The sequence below is a fragment of the Sus scrofa genome, chromosome 13 (assembly GCF_000003025.6).
Source record: "Sus scrofa isolate TJ Tabasco breed Duroc chromosome 13, Sscrofa11.1, whole genome shotgun sequence".
In the NCBI taxonomy this organism is placed as follows: domain Eukaryota; kingdom Metazoa; phylum Chordata; class Mammalia; order Artiodactyla; family Suidae; genus Sus; species Sus scrofa.
Window position 1 is genome coordinate 80,475,686 of NC_010455.5, and position 26,884 is coordinate 80,502,569.

Genomic DNA, 26,884 nt, shown 5'->3' on the forward strand with positions numbered 1-26,884 from the left:
GTCTGCAACCTACACCACAGCTCATGGCAACGCCAGAATCTTAACCCACTGAGCAAGGCCAGGAATCAAACCCGCAACCTCACGTTTCCTAGTCTGATTTGTTAACCACTGAGCCACGAAGGGAACTCCTGTTTTTGGTCTTTAGCCTTGCCTATCCAGTCACAGTGCTGCTTTCCTTGTTACTGAGGTTGCTTCTTTCCTTTCCCACTGCCTTCAGTGGGGTTATGTATTCATTTGTACATAAAGAAAGCTCATTTGTTACCAGCTGTGCAATAGCACAGCTTGGGTTCCCCTCACATCCCGGCTGACCTTAATTATATATTTAGTTTACTGGGTATGAGATTCTGTGGCTCAGAATCAGAGTCAGACTGAAAGCAGACGTCCACTCAGAGAAGGCTCTCTCCTCTCTCATCCTAGTTGCTACCCCATTCCCATCCCACATTCTTTCCACTCCATGCCCATCCACCCACTGGAAGGAACCAATCTCATTATTTCTAAAATCCATTCTTAAATGATTTTGTCCTCTTAAGATTTATTTTCCCTATAATTATCAGTAACTTATCAATCTCCCCAAGGTCAAACTCCCTCTTGACAACCTCATCTTGAGAAGTATTTATAGACACATCTTTTCAATTCGTTTTCATTAATGCCCTTTGTGCTGCTGGGTGTGTTACTTCGCTATTTTATCTGATGTTGGCCTGGATTTTCTGAATGCTCTTGCATGAGTTCTCTTTATGATCTGCCTGATTCTGAATGGTCGTTGCTTCCCATTTGGAAGACAGAGATGGTTGCAGGTCCTGACATATTAACTCTGGAGCTGTCTCCTCAGGGAGTTGAAAGTTCAGCCTGACTGGCTGGGGTGGCAGGGGCAGCAGCAGGTAGAGACAGCATGGTTTGCTCAGGAGATGGAGGGCTCTCTGGAGAGATAACAGGAGCACTAGAATAGCTTTGCATTCTAAGAGACTGGGGCAGGGGAGGTCTCATGCAAATTATTTCACTCTCCAGGCCTCAACTGTCCTTATACCTGTAAAATGGGACTATTAATACTCACAGGAAGTTTTGAGGATGACATGATTCTATGTGAAAACCCCTGGCATGGAAGAGGTCCACTGAAGGATGCTGTCACTTCTTTAATTCATTCTTTCATTCCTACATTCATAAAATATGCTGTTTCGATCTTTTTTTTTTTTTAGTTTTTAAATTGGCTACTTGAGATAACTGTAGATTTATATACAGTTGTAAGAAATAATACAGAGCAATCCCCTGAGCCTTTAGCCAGATTCCTCCAATGATGACACCCTGCAGGATGATACTTTTTTTTTTGTCTTTTTAGAGCCGAGGTGCGGCATATGGAGGTTCCCAGGTTAGGGGTCGAATCAGAGCCAGCCAACCCACACCACAGCCACAGCAACACAAGATCTGAGCTGCACCTGCGACCTACACCACAGCTCATGGCAACGCTGGATCCTTAACCCACTGAGCAAGGCCAGGGATTGAACCCATGTCCTCATTGATACTAGTCAGGTTCGTTAACCACTGAGCCACAACAGGAACTCCAAGCAGGACAATACTTGATATCTCACCCAGGTCACTGAGATGGATGGAGTCCATCGATCTTACTCAGATTTCACCAGTTCCACATGCACACACTTGCTCATTTGTATCTGTGTGTTTAGGTCTATGCAATTCCATGTCATCTACAGGTTTCATGTATCTACCACCAATAGCAAGTACAGAATAGTTCCCTTGCCACCAGGAACCCTTGTGTTGTCCTTTTATAACCATACTCACTTTTCTCCCATTGCCCTCAAGCCCTCCTCCTAACCCCTGGCAATTATGAGTCTAATCTCATTTATATATTACTGTTATTTCAAGAACGTTATATAAATAGAATCGTTTAATATGTAACCTTTTAGGGTTGGCCTTTTTCACTCAGCATTACTCCCCAGAGAGTAATCAAAGTTGTTTTGAGTACAGTCCGTTTATTTAATTTTTAAATTTTTATTTTTTCAATTTTATTGGCGTATAGTTAACTTACAAACTTGTGTGAGTTTCAGGTGTATAGAAAGGAAAATCGGTCATACATATACATATATCCATTCCTTTCAGATTCTTATTAGTCACTCTATTCTATGGTACAGATGTTTCCCAGTTTAATTGTTTACCCCTTGAAGGACTCTTGGATTGTCTCCAGGCTTATCATAAATGAAGATGTAATGAACATTTGAGTGCAGGTTTTTGTGTGAACATAAGTTTTCATTTCTCGGGGATAAATGACCATGAGTGCAATTGCTGGGTTATATGGTAGTTGCAGTTTTAGTTTTATAAGAAACTGCCAAACTATTTTCCGAGTGGTTGAGCCATTTTATGTTCCCACCAGCAATTATGAATGGTCCTGTTTCTCTGCATCCTTTTAAGCACTTAGTGTTGTCATTATTTTTTATTTTAGCCATTTTGGTAGGTGTATGGTAATACTTTATTATGTTTTTAAAGCTGCATTTCCCTAATGACTAATATTGTCAAATACCTCTTCACGTGTTTATTTGCCATCTGTGACATTTCTCTTTAGCGAAATGTGTCGTGTCTTTTGCCGATTTCCTTATTGGATTGTTTGTATTTTTATTAAGTTTTGAGAATTTTTTTAATTGAGGTAAAACTGGTATATAACATTATATTAGTTTCATGTATACAACATAATAATTTGATACTATATACACTATAAAGTGATCTCCACAATTAAGTCTAGTTGCCATGCATCACCATACTACTGACCCCCTTCCCTATTCTGCTTCCCATCCCCAAACCCCTTCCCCTCTGGTAACCACTTACCTGATCTCTGTATCCATGAGTTGTTTTATTTGCTCATTTTTTTTGTTGTTTTTTAGACTGCACATGTAAGTGAAATCCTATGGTATTTGTCTTTCTCTGTCTGACTTATCTCACTCAGTCTAGTACCCTCAAGGTCCGTGTTTGTTGTTGCCAATAAGAAGATTTCCCTAGGTGGTTTTTTTAGTATTCTTTTTAGGGTCATACCTGTGGCATATGGAGGTTCCCAGGCTAGGATTGAATTGGAGCTGCAGCTGCCAGCCTGTGCCCCAGCCAGAGCAACACGGGATCTGAGCCATGTCTGTGACCTACACAACAGCTCATGGCAACACCAGATCCTTAACCCAATGAGCGAGGCCAGGGATCGAACCTGTATCCTCATGGATACTAGTTGGTTTCATAACCCACTGAGCCACAATGGGAACTCCAAGATTTTCTTGTTTTTATGGCTGAGTAGTGTCGCGTTGTATGTGTATATGTGTGTGTGTGTGTGTCTCACATCTTCTTTATCCACTGATCTGTCAGTGGGCACTTAGGTTCTACCTATACTTTGACTATTGTAAATAATGCTATAATGAACATAGGGGTGCCTGTATGTTTTCAAATCAGTGTTTTCATATCTTTGGATAAATATCCAGAAGTGGAATAGCTGGATCATATAGTAGTTCTATTTTTAATTTGTTGAGGAACCTCCATTCTGTTTTCCATAGTGGCTGTGCCATTTTACATTCCCACCAACAGTGCATGAGGGTTAGATTCTTTATATATTCTGGATGTCCTTTATATATATAGAATGTCCTTTTTCGCTTTTAAGGGCCACACTCATGGCATACGGTGGTTCCCAGGCTAGGGGTCGAATCAGAGCCATAGCTGGCAACCTACACCACAGCCACAGCAGCACAGGATCTGAGCCGCGTCTGCAACCTACACCACAGCTCACAGCAACGCCAGATCCTTAACCCACTGAGCGAGGCCAGGGATGGAACCCACAACCTCAGGGTTCCTAGTTGGATTTGTTTCTGATGCACCACAATGGGAACTCATGGGTGCTAGTTTTTGGTTGGATATATAGTTTGCAATTTCAACTCTGAGGACTGAAACAGCAAAAAACTAAACCAAAATACTGATTTGTTTCAGTTTTCTATCTGGTTGAGGGAAAGGAAAAGAGGGTGGGATACTAGGCGAAAAGGTGGTAGGCATTTTGCAGCTTGTGAGGACACGAGCAATGGTTCCCCTTTTTCACAGCACGTGCAAATAAGCTGCAGTGGAAACAGAATTCGGGAGGTGGGGCTCAGGAAGTGTCTGAGGGCCTCGATATGAAGCACATTCACAGGTGAGGTTCTGTTCACCTCCCAACCTGGCAGAACCGAGGCTGGTACAAGAGCACATGCCGTGGAAACTGGCCCCTTGAAGACTCTTCCAGGATCTGTTTCCTTCGGGCCATATCCCAAGGTAGACATAGAAAGGTAAGGAAAATGCTGATTTGTTATTAAATCAGAAAAGCACCTCCTCTTGAGAGAATGTGGAGTGTAACACTTTTGCAGCCTCAAGTCCTTGAAGACTCACAAGATAAGGAACAAATTATCTTGGTTCCAAACAATTGCTGGAGTAATTCAACATTCTTAAATCTATCTCCTCCAGAAAAATCTCTTAAATTAGAAATGTGGAAAGGAACAGTTTTTCAGACCAGGCTGGAGGACTGCCCATGAATATATATTAAAATCATTCTATTTGATTAATAAATGTCCGTGTGAGCCCAAGATTAAAGTAACACGCTGAGCTTATGCAATATTTACTCACGTTCCGATGGTAACTCCTAAAGCCCAGAAGACCCAGGAGTGGGGCTGTCACTGCCTTAAACAGAATTATCATAGCCTAATTTCCCCGCTTATCTCAGATTGCACTGAACCACTGTATCTAGTTCTCTCTATATTCAGTATGAAATAGAGGATGAAAATTAAAGTCACAGGGGTAGCCGCAGTGATGGGCATCACACTGGACACTGACCAGATGTTTTTATTTAACACTGGAAACTGCTGGGGTAAATGATATTGCAGTAAATATGCTTCGACTTAAAATGCAAGTTGCTGAGAGGAAATCCTGGGAGCCATAAAATACCTTTCCCCTCCTCAAGGTTGTCCAAAGGGGAAAAAAGGACAAGGCTTTCAAATGGGTTGTTATCTTTATGATGCAATTTAATCTGGGATGCTACAAACATGTGGGGCAGGATCGTTAGGAAGTAACATCATAAAGTATCAAGAAAAGGCTAAAGAAAACAGGAGAGACTATTTTGTGATTTTCTCATCTTCACTAATAGATGTGAGAATATTATGTTAAGCTGTCTGGTTGTGGCCACAGAACCAGGAGCTGCTTTGAGCCCTGCGTGGGGCCTGCTCCAGATGCAAGTGGAGAGACCAAACATGGATTGGCTCTGTCCCGTGGGTTAGACCCTTCATGCACACCATATCCTTCAGGCCTCTTAATAAATAAAATAACCTTGTAAGGTTAGAGATATTTTCCCCATGTTGCAGTTAAGGAAACACAAGTTGAAGGGGTAAAGTAAATTGTTCAAGGTCGTGCACTACAAGGAGGGTTTGACACCAAGGATGCCTTCAAAGCCAGTGCTCTTTCTGTGACCCCACAGTCATAGGGAGGGAGCATGTCCTTTTTACACTTCAGCATCTGTGATTCTTTCTCCTGTGGGTTGGGACAGCCAAGGGAAAGCAGATGAGACTCTCAGGACCCAGGAGCCACCAAGTCAGAGGTGAGCATGGCTGGGCTGCAGCCAGAGATGGGTACGGTCTGCATGCTGGCAGGATGCCAGGCTGAGGCACCGCCTCCCGGATCTGGCCAAGACTGGGACAGAGATTTGGCTGAGAGCAGATCTGTGCTCATTTCTGCTTCATGCATCCAGAAAACTGATGCTTTTCTTTCTGGAGGCATCTGTTGAGTCGATTATAGAAAAAGCATAAAGAATAAATTCTGGAAACTATTGTTTGGGACCCTGAATTCCACGCAGAGCAAAAACAGGAGATGGAGTCTGAAACTGACAGTTTCCGAGCACTTAGAAAAGGCATGATTGTTCAGAATTAGCAAGAGTTCAGAGAGAATGAGTCATCTCCCTATTCAGTAGAGTTTTCAGATGGGCAGGCAAGTAACAGCCATGAAGGCAGAACCTTATCCAGGCATTTGCCAAGGTCTCACAAGATCACCTTGGCAATGGGGTGGGAAACACACACTAGGGCCAAGTTGCCAGCAGGAGAAGTTGTCCAGGGCTGTGCACTTGCCCCCGAGGCTAGGTCCTGCCAGCTCTGGAGAAAATGGACTGAACTCTGAATCAGCAAGCCCTGGAACCATAAGGGGGTCCAGCCATCCAAGTAGAGGCTACTGAGGGTATTCTAGCAGGTGCTTTTCTGGAGGGTATGTATCTGAGGATCCCTGTGCCAAGGCTCCTTCCATGCAGAGACCTCACCTAGTAGGCATCTAGTGAGACACTTGGTTAAAGGCTTTCAGCAAGTTTCCTTCACCTAAAGCCTACATTCCTTCTCTGGCATTTCAAACTCCAAAATCCAAACCCTAACCACTTCCCTATTTTCTGCTAATTCACCTAGACTCTGCTCTCATTACATCTGTCTTTGGGACTTGCACATCCAAGGAGGCCTCACAAGAGACTGCAGATGCATCTCTGCAGCATAGGGCAGTGAGAAGAACATGGCCTGGGGGCCCGAGGCCTGGGTTCAGGCCTCAGCTCCCCCATGTATCAGTCTCAGTTTCCCTGATAGAGGTGGGAACAATACTACCTCCGGACCTTGACACCTGCTGTGCTCCAGGCTTGACAGTCTCCTTTAGTCACCATGGCCCATGTGATATTCTCTTGCGTGTTGCTGGTATTCTTGCACTCAGAGTTTTCCTTCTTATCCTAACCTCTCCCCTTGTCTCATTTGGTTCAAAGGTTCTCAAGAGGAGGACTAGAAGTGCCTTCAGCTTTTAAAATCCTTCTGTGCTTGGTGATCTGCACATTATAAGGCTCTTACCGTCCATCCCCTGGTCATTTTCACAAGGTTTGACATTTCCCTGTCCTGACTCAGCCACCCACCCTCCCAAAGTCTTCCACCCTGCCCTCCATGCAGTACGCTCCCCTGTGCCTCCCTCGCTGAGAGCACCCATCACCCCTTCACCCTCCATCTCCTGAGCTATAACACCATGGTCACACTTTGGCTTTAGCACTTGCACACCCTGATCCTCTCCACGTGCAGTGTGGCCACTGTCTGGGGAAATTTCCGAGTTCACAAGGACAACCCAACACACACATCGGTTCTCTGTCCCCTCATTTCCCAGGGCTTCTCCTTGGTGCCTGAAAGCCACCCACTGCTCCAGAGTTACTGACCCCTGTCCCTCTAGCTCTTCACAGTCACTTACTCCACCACTTTTAATAAGACTGTGCCTTCACCCCCCTAGAGCCTCCAGCCCATTATGCCCCTGCCCAGCCCATCCACCTGTTCCTCCACCTGAGATCCCAGGTCAGTCCTTTCAAGGATGCTCACAGCGGTACTCAAAGCCCCATACCGCTCCATGCTTCCATCACACCCAGCCAGCAACCTCCTTCCCAGATGAAGCCAGCTACCCTCTTTGTGGCTGCCCAAGAGCAGCCAAAAGCTGCTGGGAAAAGCTGCCCCGCAGGGTCTACTGCAGCACTGACCCCACATGGATGAGCCACATTGCCCTGCTGTCCTCCATGAGGTTCTGGTCCATTTGATCTCCTACAGAACATCCTACATCTTTCCTCCCCAAGCCTCTGAGCTCTCAGCAACACTCACTCTCAGCGGGGGACCGTGCCATCTATCTCAGAGGACAAGAGAAGCCACACAAAGGAGTGTTCCCATCTCCCCGCAAGCAAACATCACCTACCAATATCCACCCTCATTCTGCCTATCAGCCCTCCACTTACAACAGAGCCACAGCCTGGGGCCAGTCTGTCCACTGGGCTCCCTAGCCTGCTTCTGACCCTGCTTCTGACTCCACTGGAACAACACCCCAGAGGTGAAACACAGTCAACTGTATCCTAAATCCACCCTCGGCTGGCAGGCCTGCCTTGGTCCACATAGTGTAATTGTTTTCTTTTTTTTAATTTTTTAATAGTTATTTCCCCAATACAATTTTTAGTGAGCCAACATTTAACATCTTAGAGCTTTAAAAAAAAAAAACAACAAAAACACTTAATTTGGATTTAACTTCAGGTTAAGGAAAAGTGGCAAAGATATTGTAAAGAATTTTCATATATACTTCACCCAGATTCCCCAAATGGTAACAATGACTACATTTGCTTTATCCTTCTCTCTCCACATGCACACACACACACGCACACACACATGCACGCGCACACACACACACCCTGTTTTATTGCACTTCATTTTATTTTGCTTCACAGATATTGGTTTTTATCTTTTTTTCAAATTGGAGGTTTGTGGCAACCCCTGCATTGAGCAAGTCCATTAGCACCATTATTCCAACAGCTTTTAGTCACTTTGTGTTTCTATGTCATATTTTAGTAATTGTCGCAATATTTTTTTCTTTTCTTTTTGTCTTTTGCCTTTTTAGGGCCACACCTGTGACATATGAAGTTCCCAAGCTAGGGGTCAAAATGGAGCAATGGCTGCCAGCCTACACCATAGCCACGGCAACGTGGGATCCAAGCCGTGTGTGTGTGTGTGACCTACACCACAGCTCATGGCAACACTGGATCCCTGACCCACTAAGAGAGACCAGGGATCAAACCCGCATCCTCATGGATACGAGTCTGATTCGTTTCTGCTGTGCCACAATGGGAACTCCTCTCACAATATTTCAAACTACTACAAAATGTATTATATTTGTTATGGTGATTTGTGATCAGTGATCTTTGTTATTGTAATTGTTCGGTGTGCCATGAACCATTTCCATATAAGACAGTGACCTTAACTGATAACTGTTGTTTATGCTCTGACTTCTCTCTCTCCCTCTCCCTGGGCCTCCCTATTCCCTGAGACACAACAATAGTGCAATTAAGCCAATGAATAGCCCCACAATGGCCTCTCAGTGTTCAAGTGATAGGGAGAGTCATACACCTCTCACTTTAAATCAAAAGCTAGAAATAATGAAGCTCAGGGAGGGAGGCATGTTGAAAGCTAAGCTAGATGGAAAGCCAGGCCTCTTGTACTAAATAGGTAGCCAGGCTGTGAATGTAAAGGAAACGTTCTTGAAGGAAATTAAAAGTGCTTCTCCAGTGAACTCACAAATGATGAGAAAGCAAAACAGTTTTCTTGTTGCCTTGGGGAAAGTTTAGTTTTAGTGGTCGGGATAGAAGATCACACCAGACGCAACATTCCCACAAGCCGAGGCCTAATTCAGAGCAAGACCCTAACTCTTTTCAATTTTGTGAAATCTGAGAGAGGTGAGGAGGCTACAGGAGAAAAGTCTGAAGTTAGCAGACATTGGTTCATGAGGTTTAAGGAAAGAAGCTGTTTCCATAACATAAAAGTGCAAGGTGAAGCAGCAACTGCTGATGGAGAAGCTGCAGTAAGCTCTCCAAAAGATCTAGCACAAATAATTAACGAAGGTGGTTACACTAAACACAACGGATTTTCAAGGTAGACAAAACAGTCTTATATTGGAAGAGGATGCCATCTAGGACTTTCATAGCTACAGAGGAGAAGTCAATGCCTGGCTTCAAAGCTTCAAAGGACAGGCTGACTCTCTTGCTAGGGGCCAATGCACCTGGGGATGTTAGGTTGAAGCCAATGCCCACTTACCATTGTGAAAATCCTAGGGTCCTGAAGAATTACGCTTAATCTGCTCTGCCTGTGTTTTATCGATGGAACAATAGGCCTGGATGACAGAACATTTTTTATGACATGACTGTTGAACCCTACTGCTCAGAAAAAAGATTCCTTTCAAAATATGACTGCTCATTGCCACCGCCCTGGTCCCACAAGAGCGCTGATGGAAATGTGCATTGAAATTAATGTTGTTTTCATGCCTGCTAACATGGCATCCATTCTGCAGACCACGGATTAAGGAATAACTTCGACTTTCAAATTTTTTAAGTTAAGAAATACATTTCATGAGGCTACAGCTGCCAGAGATAGTGATTCCTCTAATGGATCTGGGTAAAGTCAATTGAAAACCTCTGGAAAGAATTTACCACTCTAGACGCCATTAATAGCATTCGTGACTCATGAGAAGAGGTCAAAATATCAATATGAACAGGAGTTTGGAAGAAGTTGCTTCCAGCCTTCACTGATGATTTTGAGGGGTTCAAGATTTTGGTGGAGGGAGTCACTGCAACAGTGGTGGAAACAGCAAGAGAACTAAAATTAAAAGCGGAGCCTGAATATATGACTAGATTGCTGCACTCTAATGATAAAACTTTCAGGGATGAGGAGTTGCTTCTTAGAGATGAACAGAAAGGTTGTTTTCTTCAAGTGGAATCTACTACTGATGAAGATGCTGAGACGATTGTTGAAATGACAACAAAGGATGTAGAAAATAACATAAACTTAGTTGATAAAATAGTGCCAGGGTTTGAGAAGACTGACTCCAATTTTGAAAGAAGTTCTGCTGTGGGTAAAATGCTATCGATAGCATTTCATATTAAAGAGAAATCCTTTAATAGGAAGAGTCAATCAATGAGGCAATTTTCACTGTCTTACTTTAAGAAACTGCCACAGCCACCCCGACATTCTGCAACCACTTCTTCGATCATTCAGCAGCCATCAACATGGAGACAAAATTACTACTTGCTGAAGGCTCAGGTGATGGTTTGCATTTTTTAACTATAAAATATTTAAAAATTAAAGTATGTACATTTTTTGGACATAATTCTATTGCCCACTTAATTGACTATAAAAGTGCACACAACTTTTATATGCACTGAGAAACCAAAAAATTCATGTGACTTGCTTTACTGTGATCTTTGCTTTGTTGTGCTGGGCTGGATCTGAACCCTTTTGATCTTGGAGGTATGCCTGTACATTTTTTCTGAACCAGTTTAGTTAATTGCAGACATGATGCCCCTTTATTTCTAACTACTTTAATATGTTTCCTTTCAATGAAAACATTGTTTTATAAAAACTTCACTAAAATAAACCAAATCGAAATGTTAACATTGAGGAATTCCCATTGTGCTGCAGTGGAAAAGAATCCAACTAGGAACCACGAGGTTGCGGATTCGATCCCTGGCCTCACTCAGTTAGTTAAGGATCCGGCATTGCCATGAGCTGTGGTATGGTTTGCAGACGAGGCTTGGATTTGGCGTTACTGTGGCTGTGGCATAGGCTGGCAACTGTAGCTCCGATTTCAACCCCTAGTCTGGGAATCTACCTACATATGCCACGGGGGCGGCCCTAAAAGAAAAAAAAAAAAGTTAACATTGATAGAATAGTATTATCTAACAGACTTAACTCATACTTCACCAATTTTTCCACTGATGTCTATCACAGCAATAATAAATAAATAAATTGGTCCACAATCATGGACTGAATTCAGTTGTCATGTCTCTTTAGTTCTTCTTTCATCTGGAACGGCTCTTTAGTCGGTGTGTCATGATACTGACACCTTAGGCCAATTATCCTGTAGACTGTTCTGTGCTTCAGGTCTGTCTTTTAATCCCTCAGGAGAGATCCAGAGGAGCACTTTCGGCAGGAAGGACACAGGAAAAATGGTGTGCCCTTCTCAGTACATCAGAGCAGGAAACGCCTGATGTCATTACCTCCCATACTGGTGGCAGTGTTTGGATCATTTGGCTAAGGTGGTGTCTGCCAGGTTTCTCTGCTGCAATGTCATTGTTTTTTCCTTTTTCATTACAGAGTCTATTTTCAGGAGTTACCTTGAGACTACGTATCTGTTACTTCCACCTGTTAGTTTTAGAATCTATTCATGATTCTTACATGAATCACTGCTGTGAGATTGCCAAAGGCAGATTTTCTAACTTCACCATTCCTTCTATGTTTATCAGCTAACGTTCTACTGTAAGAAATAGCTTTCCTTTCTCTTATTTAATTAACGAATAAATTGATTTATATCGGCTTAGGTTCATGAACTGTTACTTTAGTAAGTTATAACCCTTAACTATATTATTTATTTTTATGCTTAAATTGTCCTATGTTTTATCAGTGGGAACCCCTTCAGGGTGGCTCCTGTATGCCATGGACATTTAGATATGTCCCCATTATTTGAGTACTTTCTTATTTTCTGGTACAAGAAGTTTCAAGTTCATCTTACATGTTCCCTGCCCGAGCCCCAGAATTGACCCTGGGAATTAGAAAATTTTCCAAGGAGCATTTTTCATACAGAATGGTATTTATTAGAATGCTAGGTGGTACTATTGCTACTGGGGTGTAATTATTTCTAGACCCTCTCAGCAAACAGGAATAAGATATAGATGTGTGTCTGTAAGTATACTGACATACCTGTCGGTCTATCTATCGATCTAACTACCTATCTTATCTACCCAATCTTTCTACCTTATCTATCCATGAGTTCACACCAATACCTTCAATTGCAGTCTCACATCACTGCTGTATTTCTAAGTTCCTCTGGTCCATATTTGTAACTCCATTGTCCAACAGTGAGAAGAAACCTGACTTTCATTATCTACAGGATAGTTAATTACAGCTTGATCCTAGGATACACAGAAAGTAGTTTCAGATTGCGAGCCCTTAACTCAGGGAGACAGAAACCTACTTATTTGAGTTATATATTTGTTTACACTTGAATGCTTTATTTCCCATATTTTATGATCATAAGCAATGCAGCAATCAATCATTTAAAATGAAAATTCATATCTGCAGCTTCTGAGAAAGCAGCAGGTGTGGCTCTCCCTGCTTAGGACGGGGCATGCATGCTTTCCTAGGGCTTCGTTTGTTTGCTCTCTGCCTTCCCTACACACAAGCCCGCCTCACTTTTGTACATTCAAACCCTGCTTCACCTGGGGCCTCGCCATTCTGGAAGGACTGTCTCCACCAGTGCCTCCTTCTCCTTTCTCTCATCCCCTCCAATCCGGCTATCAGTGCCACTGCTTCAATAAAATTGTTCCCACAGAGAGGCAGCTCCACAGTGCTAACCCCACAGATCGGATGTTTTCAGTCTTTATCTAATTTGACCCTTAGTAGCACTCATGCTGGGATGCTGCAACTTTCCCGTCTGTGACTAAAACTGCTGGGGTTCCTTCCACTTCTCGGCCTCCTGCACAAGCTCATCGTCCTTTGTTGGGCTGCTAAATGCTGTGGCTCCCGGGGGCTCATCTCCACTGATGGCTCCATCTGTGATCTCATTCACCTCAATGGGCATATTAACTCATCATCTGCAGGGGACCTGCAAACGTTCATCTCCAGGCCTGTCCTCTCTGAGCTCTGGTCACCACCTTCTCTTGGGTGTTTCACAGGTCTCTCCCAGTCAGCAGGTCTGAAGCTGAACTCGTCCCTCCACTCTCTCCTTCTCTGTAGGCGTACTCTCTCCCCCCTTCAGACCCAATCCATTACCAGGTCAGCTTCACCTTCTAATGAACTTCCTCATCTGCCAACGTCTTTTCACTGCCATATCACTCTCTCATCATAAATATTCAGTTCCCTCTTACTGGCTTCCCTCCCCCAACTCCTTAGTGCTAGTATGTGGAGGAGAGGAGGGTGGGCAGAAAGAGGAGGAGAGAAATGCAGATCTTCTTACAGCTTTTAGGATGAAAAACAGACTCAACAATGGCTGGCAAGGTCTTGGTGGAGGAGGGGGGAGTCTGCCCTGCCCCCATTCCGCCTCTGCAACACTCTTTGCTGATCTTGCTTCCTGGTCATGACACTTGTTATGCCTCTGTGGCCATGTCCTCTTCCCCCCAACAGAGCCTCTGTGTATGCACTTTCCTGATCCAAGACTTCCCTTTCCCTGCATCCTCGGACCCCACCCAACCTTATTCTCAACCTAAAATGTGTCTTATTATTCTTCTCCAGCTCAGCTTTACATTTTCAGAAACACTTTTCCTGACTCCCTGCCTCTGTCAAATTGCCTCCCCCTTCATCCTGAAGCAATGGGAACTTCCTCTCAGAGGCGTGTGTCACCTGAATCATTTTACCTTTGTGGGATTTGATTATTTGCCTCCCTGTTATGGATTGGATGCTAGTGTCCACACTGTCTCCCCCCCCCCACCCCATTCATATGTTGAGACCTTACTTCCTGATGTGATGGTATTAGGGGATGGGGCTTTGGGAGGTAACTGAGATTAGTGGGGGCATGAGAGTGGAGCCCTCATGAATCGGATTCGTGCCCTCATAGGAGTCATGAGAAAGCTGCCTCCTCTCTCTGCTTTCCTCCATGTGAGGGAGGACATGATGAGAAGTCCTCTCTGAAGAGAGCTCTCGCCAGAACCCAACCATGCTGGAACCCTGATCTCAGACTTTCAGGCTCTAGACAGAGAAATAAATTTCTCCTGTTTACAAGCCACCCAGTCTGTGGCATTTTTGTTTTCAGCAGCCTAACTGACCATGAAACTCCCCCAGGAGCACAGGGCCCATTTTTGCTCCTGTGTTGTCTCCGCTTCTGACATAATTCCCAGCACAGACAGATGCTCAACAAGAAGTTTGATGAGTGAATGGAGGCAGCCTGGTGTGGTGGCTACAAGCACAGGCTCTGGGGAGACTGGCTCTACCCCGTGTCCCTGTGTGTTCTATCAGGCAAGTTACTCAATTTCTCTGAACCTCAGATGCCCCATCTGTAAAATAGGAAGAGTGGGAGTTCCTGTCATGGCACAGTGGTTAACGAATCCGACTAGGAACCATGAGGTTTCGGGTTTGATCCCTGGCCTCGCTCAGTGGGTTAAGGATCTGGCGTTGCCATGAGCTGTGGTATGGGTCGCAGGTGTGGCTCGGATCCCTGTTGCTGTGGCTGTGGTATAGGCTGGTGGCTGCAGCTCCAATGGGACCCCTAGCCTGGGAACCTCAATATGCTGCAGGAGCAGCCCTAGAAAAGGAAAAAAAAAAAAAAAGGAAGAGTGACAGCGCCCACCTCATAGGGTTGTTATGAAGATTCAGTGATCTTCGTTTAAATGCAATGCACTCAGAACACTACCTGACAAATAGTGAGGATGATCTGTGTTTGTTAAATATATAAGATGAACAGGTGCTAAATGATCATTAAATAAGTATTAATGTGAAGCTGACAGAAAATCTTATTTTAAAAAAGAAAGACAAATGGACTGTTGTTGAAATATAGGCCAATGGCCAAATTATATTGATGAGAAATAACAAACTGTCTAAATAAAAGAAAACAGGATTTAAATTTAATTCAATCTCCATTAATAGGTTTGTGACTACATGTTAGGAAAACAACTACTCATAACTGGGAATATATCCAACATCTTAAAAGAGAAATGTCAGCTTGAATTCTTAATATATTCAATGAAAGCTTTAGGTATGTCTGATGGTACTGACTAGTCATACGCTGGGCTAAATCATTTCTGTCCAAAATCAGCAAACCAAGAATAATATAAAATACAGAAAATCCACAGATAACACACATTCCTACCAGTGCTTATCATATTCCTAAACATTCTTTCAAGAAAAGGAGTATAAAAAAAATAGTTGGTTCAACATTTCATCCTCTGAGCACGTACGACTCTGTCCGTGTATTAGCAATGAAAATCTTCAGACCTAAGTTTTCATCTAATGTAAAAATTTTTCCACTATAAAGGGGTATGTTATCACAGGACTAAAGATAATAAAGCATTTTGATATATTATAGTGCCTCTGTCAGGTTGTGCTGTTGATTCAGGAGAAAAAGGAAGAAAGGACAGTTGCAGTTTGAAGAAAGGATGCTCGGGGAAGAGGAAAAGAGCTCAAAACAAAGAAGTCATTAGAGTTCCTGCAGCCAACTAGGAGACACTATTAATTTCTATTAAAGGTACTAAACAAATTGCTTCAGCTTGTTTAGTTCAATTTATATGCATGCACTAACAAATTAAAACTGTGAGTTGTTTTAGTGAAAATACACCAACAGAAGGGAGATTTCGTTTTCTTCATGAAAAAAGAGAGTCAGCTGTGAGGCCAGATTCTCATTTAGCCTTCATTGTGAACTAATTCTGATTAAGAGAAAAGGCCCTGTTGAATTTTGTCCCTGGAGAGATGAGGGGTCAGGGGTGAAGAAGCCAGCTGTGCCGGGAAGGGGAATTCACACCACACACCCCTCTCTCCTCTCTCCAACCTGGTCCTCCCTACCTTACCAGCCTCAGCTCTCTCCCATATGCTGAAGCGTGATTATCTTCCACCTCCGTGTTTTACTCCTGCTGCTTTCTCTGCCCACAATGCCTGCTACACTGTGCTTGGTTAAGTCTTCTATGTTCTTCAGGACTCAGGTGTCACCTCTTCCACAAAACTTTCCCCATCCACCAGGTGGGAGATGTCACTCCTTTGCAACTAGTACAATCACTTGACACAATGCGTCTCTTACCACCTGTGCTGTGCATCACTTGGCGGCAGGAGATGCAGTTTAATGAACTCTTTCTAGCAACAGTGCCTGGCATGAACAAGATGCAGTAGAAGTCTGTGGAATATTGGAAGGTGTCCACCCACTGTGTTACACTCAAAGTACACAGGCAGCAGAATCCATTCTGGGCTTTCAAAAATGACCAAGTACTTTTCATGCAGGAATGACTAAGAATAAAGGCAAGAAGATACTCGAGGTCCTATATGAGGCCCCTCTACATATTAACACCCAAAGGCATAGAAATCATATGTAATATAAAAACATAATGTATCCATGTGATTAATTATCCACGCATTCTGTGGTTACCATGAACTTTGGGGGTGAGGAATATTCTATGACACCTTGCTGGGTCATCTAGAGCCTGATTATTTGCTTGTCAGCAAGTTCTTGAGGCATCCAAAGTCCCTAAAACAGTGAATAGATGTACCTGCCTGGGAAACAGTACATTGTACACGGAAGGGTACAGGCCCTGCCCGATAAACCTCACAGCAAAGACAACACCTATGAAGCCAGGGGCATTTCTAAGGAGTCAAGGTTGGTGGGAAAAGGCACTTAGGGGCTCACAGTCAAGCAGGTGTTTATATCAAGCCAAGCAAATGCTATACGCCCTGAAAAGAACATGATTCCAGGTGCTAGTTAAGACATATAGGGAATACATTCCTTCTTTCCCTCAAAAAGAAATGTTCTTTTCTTCCCTCCATACACTCGCCTTAGACTAAATTTTGTGAAGTGGAATTGCTAGGCTATGGAGATAAACATTTTTTTTCTAAGAGATAAGGACACTTACTTTATTTTTGGCCTTACACAACACAATTATTGGCCTTAAAAATTAATCACTAATTCTTATAATACCATCTAATATTCAGTTGGTCTTAAGATTTTCCAAACTCTTTCATGAGCATTCTACAGTTGATTTGAATTAGGATTTTAATAAGGTCCATGCATGGATTTTCTTTTTGTCTTTTTGTTTTTTGGTTTTGGCTGCAGCGTGCAGTGGCTTGATGTAGAATCTTGGTTCCCAGACCAGGGACTGAATTTAGGCTACACTGGTGAAAGCAATGAATCCTAACTACTATACCACCAGGGAACTCCATGGTTTTGGTTTATATGTGTCTTAAATCTCTGTTGAATTTCATAGTTTCCAATTGCTCTTTCAACATGCACTTAATGGTGTTCCATAGGTCTCTTAGGCTATGTTCACTTTTCTTTCATCTTTTTACTTTCTATTCTTCAGACGATAATTTCCATTGTTCTATATTCAAGTTCATTTATTATCTTTTCTGCCTGCTCAAATCTGCCTTTGAATCTCTCTAGTCAAATTTTTGTTTTAATTCTTGTATTTTTCAGCTCCAGAACTTCTTTATGGTTTCTTCTTAGACTTTCTATTTTTTTAAATTGATATTTCCATTTTGTTCATACATGGATTCTTTTTTTTTTTAATCTTTTTTTTTTTTTTCCTTGTCTTTTTGCCATTTCTTGGGCCGCTCCCACGGCATGTGGACGTTCCCAGGCTAGGGGTCTAATCGGAGCTGTAGCCACCGGCCTACACCAGAGCCACAGCAACGCGGGATCTGAGCCGCGTCTGCAACCTACACCACAAGCTCACGGCAATGCCAGATCGTTAACCCACTGAGCAAGGGCAGGGATCGAACCCGCAACCTCATGGTTCTTAGTTGGATTTGTTAACCACTGCGCCACGACAGGAACTCCTTTAATCTTTTTTTAATTGTTATTTCCCCAAAACAATTTTTTTCCTACTGTACCGCATGGTGACCCAGTTACACATACATGTATACATTCACATACATGGATTCTTGACTTTCTCCATATCTTCCTTTAGTTCTTTGGGCATCTTCGGGACAGCTGTTTTAAAGTCTTTGTCTAGTAGATCTGCCATCAGGTATTTTTCAAGGACAATTTTTATTGATTTATTTATTTTTTCTTTTTAGAGGGCCATACTTTCCTGTTTCTTTGTATGCCTTGTGATTTTTAGTTGCAAATGACATTTGAATCTAATTATGTGGTAACTTGTAAATCAGATTATCCTCCTTCCCAAGGGTTTTATTTTTTGGTTATTGTTATTGTTTATTGTTTTTTTGATTGTTGTGGTTTGTCTCTGTGCTCAGGATCAGTCTGAGAACAGACTTGAGAAACTTTGATATATTCTGCTTTAATTTTCACTCAGTTCAAAATATTTTCTAATTTCCATTTTGGTTTCCTTTGTGACATATGAGGTATTCAGAAGTGTGTTACTCCATTTTGATATCTGTGGATCTTCCAGAGATATTTTTATTATTGATTTCTCATGTAATTCCACTGTGGTCAGAGAATATAATTTGTAGGATTGTAAGTCATATATTAATCAAGACTTCTTTTATGGCCCAGAGTATGATCTATCTTGGTAAACGTTCTCTGTGCCCTTGAAAGGAATGTGTACTCTTTTTTTTTTTTTTTTTTTGTCTTTTTGTCTTTTTAGGGCCATACCTGCAGCATTTGGAGGTTCCCAGACTAGGAGTCTAATTGGAGCTGTAGCCACTGGCCTACACCACAGCCACAGCAACGCCCAGATCTGAGCCACATCTGCAACCTACACCACAGCTCATGGCCACACCGGATCCTTGACTTGCTGAGCAAGGCCAGGGATTGAACCTGAAAACTCATGGTTCCTAGTCAGATTCATTTCCAATGCACCACAATAGGAACTCTTGAAAGTGTATTCTGTTGATGCTTGGTAAGTTTTCTATAAATGTCAAGTTGGTTGAATTTGTTCATAGTGCTGTCCAAGTCTTCTATATCCTTAATATTTTTCTGTATATTTTCTCTATCAATTAGTGAGAAGAGGATTAAAATATCAGATAAGTATTGCGGATTTGTCTATTTCTCCTTGCAGTTCTATAAGTTTTCGTTTTTATGTATTTTGATATTCTATCATTTAATTTAAAAAAGGTTTTGGATTATTATTTCCTCTTAAAGAATTGACCTCTTTGTAATTATGAAATGACCTCCTTTATCCCTGGTAATATTCTTGGGTCTGAAATCTTCTTTCTTTGATGCTAAAGCTATTTCAGTTTTGTTGTTGTTGTTTTGTCTTTTGTCTTTTTAGGGGTGCATCCACAGTATATACGGAAGTTCCCACACTAGGGGTTGAATCAGAGCTGTAGCTGCCGGCCTATGCCACAGCCAGAGCAATGCGGGATCTGAGCCATATCTGCAAACTATACCACAGCTCAAGCAATGCCAGATCTTAACCCACTGAGAGAGGTCAGGGGTCAAACCCGCATCCTCAAGGATGCTAGTCAGGTTCATTAACCACTGAGCCACGACGGGACCTCCCTATTTCAGCTTTCTTTTAATTAGTGTTAGCACGGGAGAATTTTCCATTCATTTACTTTGAACCTAATTGTATCTTCATATTTGGTGTGCTACTTGTAGGCATCAAATGCCTGTAGCTGGGTCCTGCTTATTTTATCCACTCTCATAATGTCTGCCTTTTAGCAGAGGTGGTTAGACTATTTACAGTAATATGATTATTGATATAATTAGGTTTAAGTGTATCATTTCATTATTTGCTTTCTATTTGTCCCACCTATTCTTTGGTCCTTCTTTCCTCATTTACTTCTTTCTTGAATTAACCGAGTATATTCTGATTCTATTTTATCTCTTCTGTATGCTTCTTAGTTATAACTGTTTGGTTTTTTACTTTAGTGGTTGCATTGGGGTTTATAATCTTTAACTTACCACAGCCTACTTATAAGTGCTATTATACCACTTCATGTATGATATAAAAACCTTACACTATTATTCTGTCTTTTTGATACTATTATGAAGTTTTACTTCTGCATGTTATAAACTCCACAATACATAGTTATTATTTTTGTTTAAATGGTTAATTATCTTTTAAAGAAACATGAATAATTAAAATCTTATATAACTGCACATGTGGTTATCAGTGCTCTGTATTTTGTGCAGATTCATTTTTCCATTTGGTATTATCATCTTCTGGCTAACGAACTTTATCATTTCTTTTTCTTTGTTTTTTTTTTTTTCTTTTTAGGGCCACACCCAAGTAATATGGAGGTTCCCAGGTTAGGGGTCGAATCAGAGCTACAGCGGCCAGCCTACACTACAGCCACAGCAACTCAGGATCCGAGCTGCGTCTGAAATCTACACTACAGCTTAGGGCAATGCTGGATCCTTAACCCACTGAGCAAGGTTAGGGATTGAACCCACAACCTCATGGTTCCTAGTCTGATTCGCTTCTGCTGCACCATGACAAGAACTCTGAACTTTATCATTTCTTATGGTGCAGGTTTGCTGGTGGGGAAATCATTTAGTTTTTGTAGATATGAAAATGTCTTTATTTTTGCCTTTGTTTTTGAAAGATTTTTTTTTTTTGCCAGATACAGAATTTCAGATTGAGAGGGTTTTTTTTTTTTCCAGTACTTAAAGATCTGTTCCACTGAATTCCCTTTTGCTGAATTCAGAAATAAGAAATCTGCTATCTTCCTTATTTATTCTTCTGTAGATGCCTTTAAAACTTTATTACTCATTTTGAGAAATGTGATTATCATATACCATGGTATAGTTTTCATGTTCTTGGGCTTGGGGTTTGTTGAGCTACTTGATGAAGTCTGTTTTCATCAAATTTGAAAACATTTCAGTGATTATTCCTTCAAATATTTTTTCCTGTTTTTCCTCTGTTTCTTCCTTCTAGGATTTCTTTTTTCTTTTTATGGCCACACCATGGCATATGGAAGTTCCCAGGCTCGGGGTCAAATTGCAGCTGCAGCTGCAGGCCTATGCCATAGCCATGGCAACACTGGATCCGGGCCACATCTGCAACCTATACAGTAGCTTTTTGGCAATGCTGGATCCACAACACACTGAACAAGGCCAGGGATCGAACCCACATCCTCAAGGAGACTATGTTGGGTTCTTAACCTGCTGAGCCACAATGGGAATTCCCTTCTAGGATTTCAATTACAAGTGTATTAAGATGATTTAAATTATCCATATCTCACTGATATTCTTTTTAAAAATTATTTTTTCTACATTTCATTTTGGACTATCTCAGTTTGGATAGATTGCTATGTCTTCGAGATCACTCATCTTTTCTTCTGCAGTGTCTAACCTGTTAATCCTACCTAGTATATTTCTCATCTGACATACTGTAATTTTCATCTTGAGATATTTGATTTGAATCCTTTTTATATTTTCCATGTCTCTACTTAATTTCTGAACATATAGCACACAATTATAGTAAATTTTAACATCCTTGTCAGGCTAATTCTAACATCTGTGTCGGTTCTGGTTCAGTTTTCATTAATTGATTTTTTTTCTCATTATGAATGTGAGTTTCATATAAAACCAACTTGCCCTCCAAAAATGTTTTATCATTTTATTCCATCACTACCAATATATGAGAAAGTTTTCTTCCCTATCCTGCTAGCACTGAATTTTAACAATCTTTGATCTTTGCCAATTTCATAGGCTAAGACTACTTACTTCTGCAATGTATATTTATTGAGCACCAACTATAAGCTCACTGACAGCTGGTAGCAATTCTGTGGTGTTCAGACAGCCACAATGGCTGCCCTCATGGTGCTTATCGCCTTGTGGTGTTTATGTTTTATTTGCATTTCCACTTAGTGATTTTGAGCAGTTTTTCTCAAATTTATTGTCCATTTATATTTCTTCTTTGGCATACTGCTTACTAATGTTCACTGACCAGTTTTAACTGGGTTGTTTGGATTTTTTATTCCCATGTAGAGCTATTTATTTGCTAAGAATAACACCCATTTTCATTTTTTGTAAATAAAGATTTTTTTAAAATAAATTAACATTTGCATGTAATTTCTTTGAAGGAATGTTTTATATGTTACTCAAATACTTTTTCTATATTAAAAGTACATAAAAATTGATTTTGGTGTAAAAACAATGCCCTTAAAGGCAAACGTTTTTGAGAAATATAGAAATATATATATATGCATACATAAGATATACATAAATACACAATGAATAATACTTTCATATATATCTGACATCAACAAATAAATGACTTACATTTTCTAGAAATAATCATGCAGATTCCAAATGCTATTTTACTCTCTTAATAATGAAATGGAAAGTCAAGGAGATGAAATATTCCCAGATTAAATATTTCCAGCTGATTAAATATTTTTGGCAAAGCCATGCCATCTGTATTAGAAATGCCCTATATGCAAGAATGTCAATTTGTAATTGTCTAAGATCTATTATTTCAAAGGAGAAAATGTCAAATTCCCCATTATAGAACGTTTGCTTATCCACTGAAGAGTAGCAGGAGTTCTCAAAGGCACATGCTGCCTATTCATCTGGCTTTGTGGTAAGTGCTTCCCAGACCCTCAGGAAGGATGCCCTGAATGAGAGACAGACTCTCTAATGTGTCTGGTGTCTTTTTAGCATTCATGGACAATGTGAAGTGGACAGAGAGGTAGTGGGTCCTGAGACAAATTTCAATTCTTTGGTTGGGATATGACTTGTACACATGTCATACAGCTAAGGAGGGGGAACCTTCTGAATATGATGGAAGAAATGTCACAAGTTAGCTGTGAATTCATAAACTGAGCAGTTTTAATAATGGGGATAATAACAGCAGCCAACAAAGCCCCACGAGACCCAACCCACCAGTTCTTCCATTGGACCTGGCCCCCTGACTGACCTGTTTGGTGAAGATGGTCTCTGGCCACCTCAAACAAGCGCAGGTGCATGTTGGTAATGGGGTTGAAGGAGCCACAGGCCAGAAGCACCACAGGGATTCGACTCTTCATCTTGTCAGGCACATTAACATCTGCTGCAGCAGCCACCCTGCCTTCAATGGGACAAAAACTCATGTCAAGGAGTTGGAACCAAGACAAGGGTCCAGATCAGTATCTCCAAACCACATACAGTCCATTACTTCTCACTTTTAAGATGACTGAGGAGGCAAGAATAACAATAACAATATTTACAGGGGACTCAGCACAGGCCAAGAACTATGCCTAGCACTATGCCCAGCTATATTCCCTATCTCACCAAATCCTTTCAACTCAATCCTGAGTGGTTACTCATACAGCTCAGGGACCTTAGAAACTTCAAGGCCCAGGACAGAAACCTGGACAGCCTGACCCAGAGACCATGTTTTGTTCGTAACCTCTACATCTTCCTTGTGTTCTGATGGGTCACCATGGGACAAAAGGAGTATGTAATAAAACACCCCAAACGTCATCTATGATAGTCCAAGTAGAAGGTACAAGATCCCAGAGCAGACTAGAACTTTTTAAAAACTAATTTTAAAATGTTTTCAGACCTACAAAAAAAGATGCAAAATTTGTACAAAGAATTCCTATATAACCTTTACCCAGATTGCCCAAATGTTAACATTTTATCACTCTTTCTGTCCATATGTACATGCATATTTGTATATACCTATAAGAAATGTTTTTCTGAAATGTTTAAGGATAAGCTATAGACATAATACCTCTTTACCTCTGAATACTTAAGTATATGTTTTCTAAGAGCAAAGACAGTTTCTTACATATCTGCAAAGCAATGATTAAAATCAGAAAATTAACATTGCTAAAGGACTATTATCTAATCTATAGATCTTTCCTGATTTCATCCATTTTCCTTTACCTAGGGCCCAAGCATTTTCAGAGGGCCAGGCCCATCCTCCTGCCTGCTCTGCAGCTTTCAGCTCCAGGGTGAGGTGAAAGTAAAGCAGAAAACAGCCTGGGAACTAGGGAAGGCTGGCAAATAAGGCCCTCCAGACTGTGAGGCTTTGCCTCCTGAAGCAGTGGTGAAGTGCTCCACTGGAGATAAGCCTGTGCTTTGATTCCTAGCTCTACCTCTTACTGGCTGTATGACCTAGAGCAAATCAGAGTACCTCTCTGAGCCTCAGTTTCCTCACATGCAATATAGGGATGATATTACTTACACTTATAGGGGTAGGGTTGTTGTGAGGATGAATGAACCATGTATGGAAAATGTCTGGTGCCCAGGAAGCATTTAATATGTAACCACTGTGCCTGTGGTGAAGATGGTGCAATGACAAAAAAGACACTCTGTTGACACAAAAAGTAAGGAGGAGAAGGAGAAAGATGGTGGCAATGTGTTTGTAGTTGGTAGCTTCCAAAAAGGAGCCCAGTGATCTTCATCTCCTGGTATTCACCTCTAGACCTCCCTTCCCATTGAGTGTGGGCAGGATCTAGTAGCTTGCTTCTAATGACTAGAACACAGCAAAGTAGTGAGATTCCACTTCTCAGGGAAGGTTACAAAGGCTCTGGCTTCCCTCTTGCTCGCCTCTTTTGCTTTCTCTCCTGCTCACTCTGAAGAAATAAGCTGCTCTGCTGTGAACTGTCTCATGAAGAGACCCACAAGGGAAGGAACTGAAAGACCTCTGGTGCTGACAGCCAGTCAGGAACTGAATCCTGCCAACAGCCATGTGAGTCAACATGGAAATGGATCTTTCCCCAGATGGGTCTTTAGATGAGACTGCAGCCCTGTGAACACCTTGAGTGCAGCCTTGTAAGAGATTCTCAACTGAAAGACCGAGGTCAATTAAGCCAAATCTAGATTCCTGACCCATAGAAAATGTGAGATAATATATGTGTGATATTTTAAACTACTTATTTTGTGATAATTTGTTACGCAGCAACAGACAACTAATACAGTGACCAACAGGAGGGATGCATTTCATTCTTTCTTACTCCTCTTGCTACGGTGGCCTTGGCTGTGATTGTGCAATTCCAGGGGTAATGTGGAAAGTTCTCAGTTACTGGAACCTGGGACCCTTTTTGTATCTAAGGAAACTGTTTTTTTTTTTGTTTTTTTTTTTGTCTTGTTGTTGTTGTTGCTATTTCTCGGGCCGCTCCCGCAGCATATGGAGGTTCCCAGGCTAGGGGTTGAATCGGAGCTGTAGCCACCGGCCTACGCGAGAGCCATAGCAACGCGGGATCCGAGCCGCGTCTGCAACCTACACCACAGCTCACGGCAACGCCAGATCGTTAACCCACTGAGCAAGGGCAGGGACCGAACCCGCAACCTCATGGTTCCTAGTCGGATTCGTTAACCTCTGCGCCACGACGGGAACTCCGGAAACTGTTTTAATCTGCCCACTGTTGTCTATGTCTCCAGGTTTGTATCCAACCACTGCCTGCCCCACATTTCATACTCTACCAACGATAAACTACTTGCCACTGGTTTGTGAACTCCTCGTGGATTCCTGCTTCAAGCTTTTCTACATGCTGTTTTAGTTTCCTCCAACTGGAATACTACCAGCACACCCCAGTCTGTTAACTCAGGTGACCATATTACTTATGTGACTTCAATCACTATTTCTTGACTGCCTGCTAGGTGCCTGTATCAGTTAGGGTTGCATTTGGTTCCAAGTTCCAGAAGCCTAACCTTAATGGCTTAAACTTGTTTTTCACATGAAAACACATCTAGAAGTAGGCAGCTGCGGGCACTGGATCACTGGCTCAACAATGACCTGCAATTCACAGAGCTTCCCCTCATGGTCACAATATTGCTGCTATAGCTGTAGCCATTATGACTACAATCAAGAACAAAGAGCAAGGAGCTATACTAGACTGGCTATCCTTCTTAAATAAGAACACAAAAGCTTTTTAACAATTCCCCTGTAGATTTTGCCTCTGCCTCATTGGCCAAAGGTCAAACAACTACTCTAGCTACAAGAGAGACTAGAAAAGCAAGTACTGAGTTTTGTAGCCTCTCCAGTGGGAAGGAGCAAGGGAAAGAGAATGGGAATAGGATTAGCTAATCTACATTGTCTGCAACGATGGTTTTTCTGACATCTGGGTTAGCTGATCTCTGTCCTACCTTTAAATAAATCGCATACCACATTCTATCAGAAAAACCTGCTCTTGTGTTGTCTTACCCACCAGACGGTAAGCCTCTTAAGAGCAGGAGTGGTGCTCTTCTTCTTCTCTGATCTCAGCTTCAAGCACTGAGCCTGGCCCAGAGGAGGACTGGGCAGAGAATGAAAAAGGCACTGGCCAGCCAGGGAGTGGACCAGTGTCTTGATACCGGGAAGGCCTAAGCACCTCCTCGGGTCCATAGACAAGTTGTTCTGGGAGTATTCTGAACTACAGTGGCATGAATGTTAAAAAAAAAAAAAAGCTTTCAACCTAGGTGGGCTGTGGCTTCTTCCTGCTTCCTTTGAGGCAGCAGGGACACCCCTGCTGGGTCAGAAGAAAGCAGCCTGAGGGCTTCTGGTTCTTCCCAGAAGGAGGGATGCTTTAATGAGATAGTATTTGCAGAAAGTGCTGAGCTGCTCGCAAGAGCAGCCTTGTGATGACTGTACCTGAAGAGGCTGGCTGTTTTTCACCACTGATAGGAAGCCTTTCAAAATTCTATTTCATTTTGACAAAATATCTTTTTTAGAGCCCTTAAAACATGTAACTGCAGCATCTCACATAACCTGGGGTTTTGATCCATTTTCCCCAAAGTTCCTAGAAACTGCAAATTAGAACATTAGTTTGAATGGTGGCATCATTGGCAATGCAGTGTGACATTG

General features: G+C 42.0%; 1 protein-coding gene across 3 annotated transcripts in view; it reads right to left on the reverse strand.

Moving 5' to 3' along the window:
• Positions 1-26,884, reverse strand: part of NMNAT3 (nicotinamide nucleotide adenylyltransferase 3) — a 125,404-nt gene that overhangs the window by 44,281 nt on the left and 54,239 nt on the right. For all 3 annotated transcript variants that reach the window (XM_021069536.1, XM_021069538.1, XM_021069537.1), the window contains one exon: positions 23,030-23,179. In XM_021069536.1, coding sequence (XP_020925195.1) covers positions 23,030-23,179 — 150 coding nt within the window. The remainder of the gene's footprint in view (positions 1-23,029; positions 23,180-26,884) is intronic.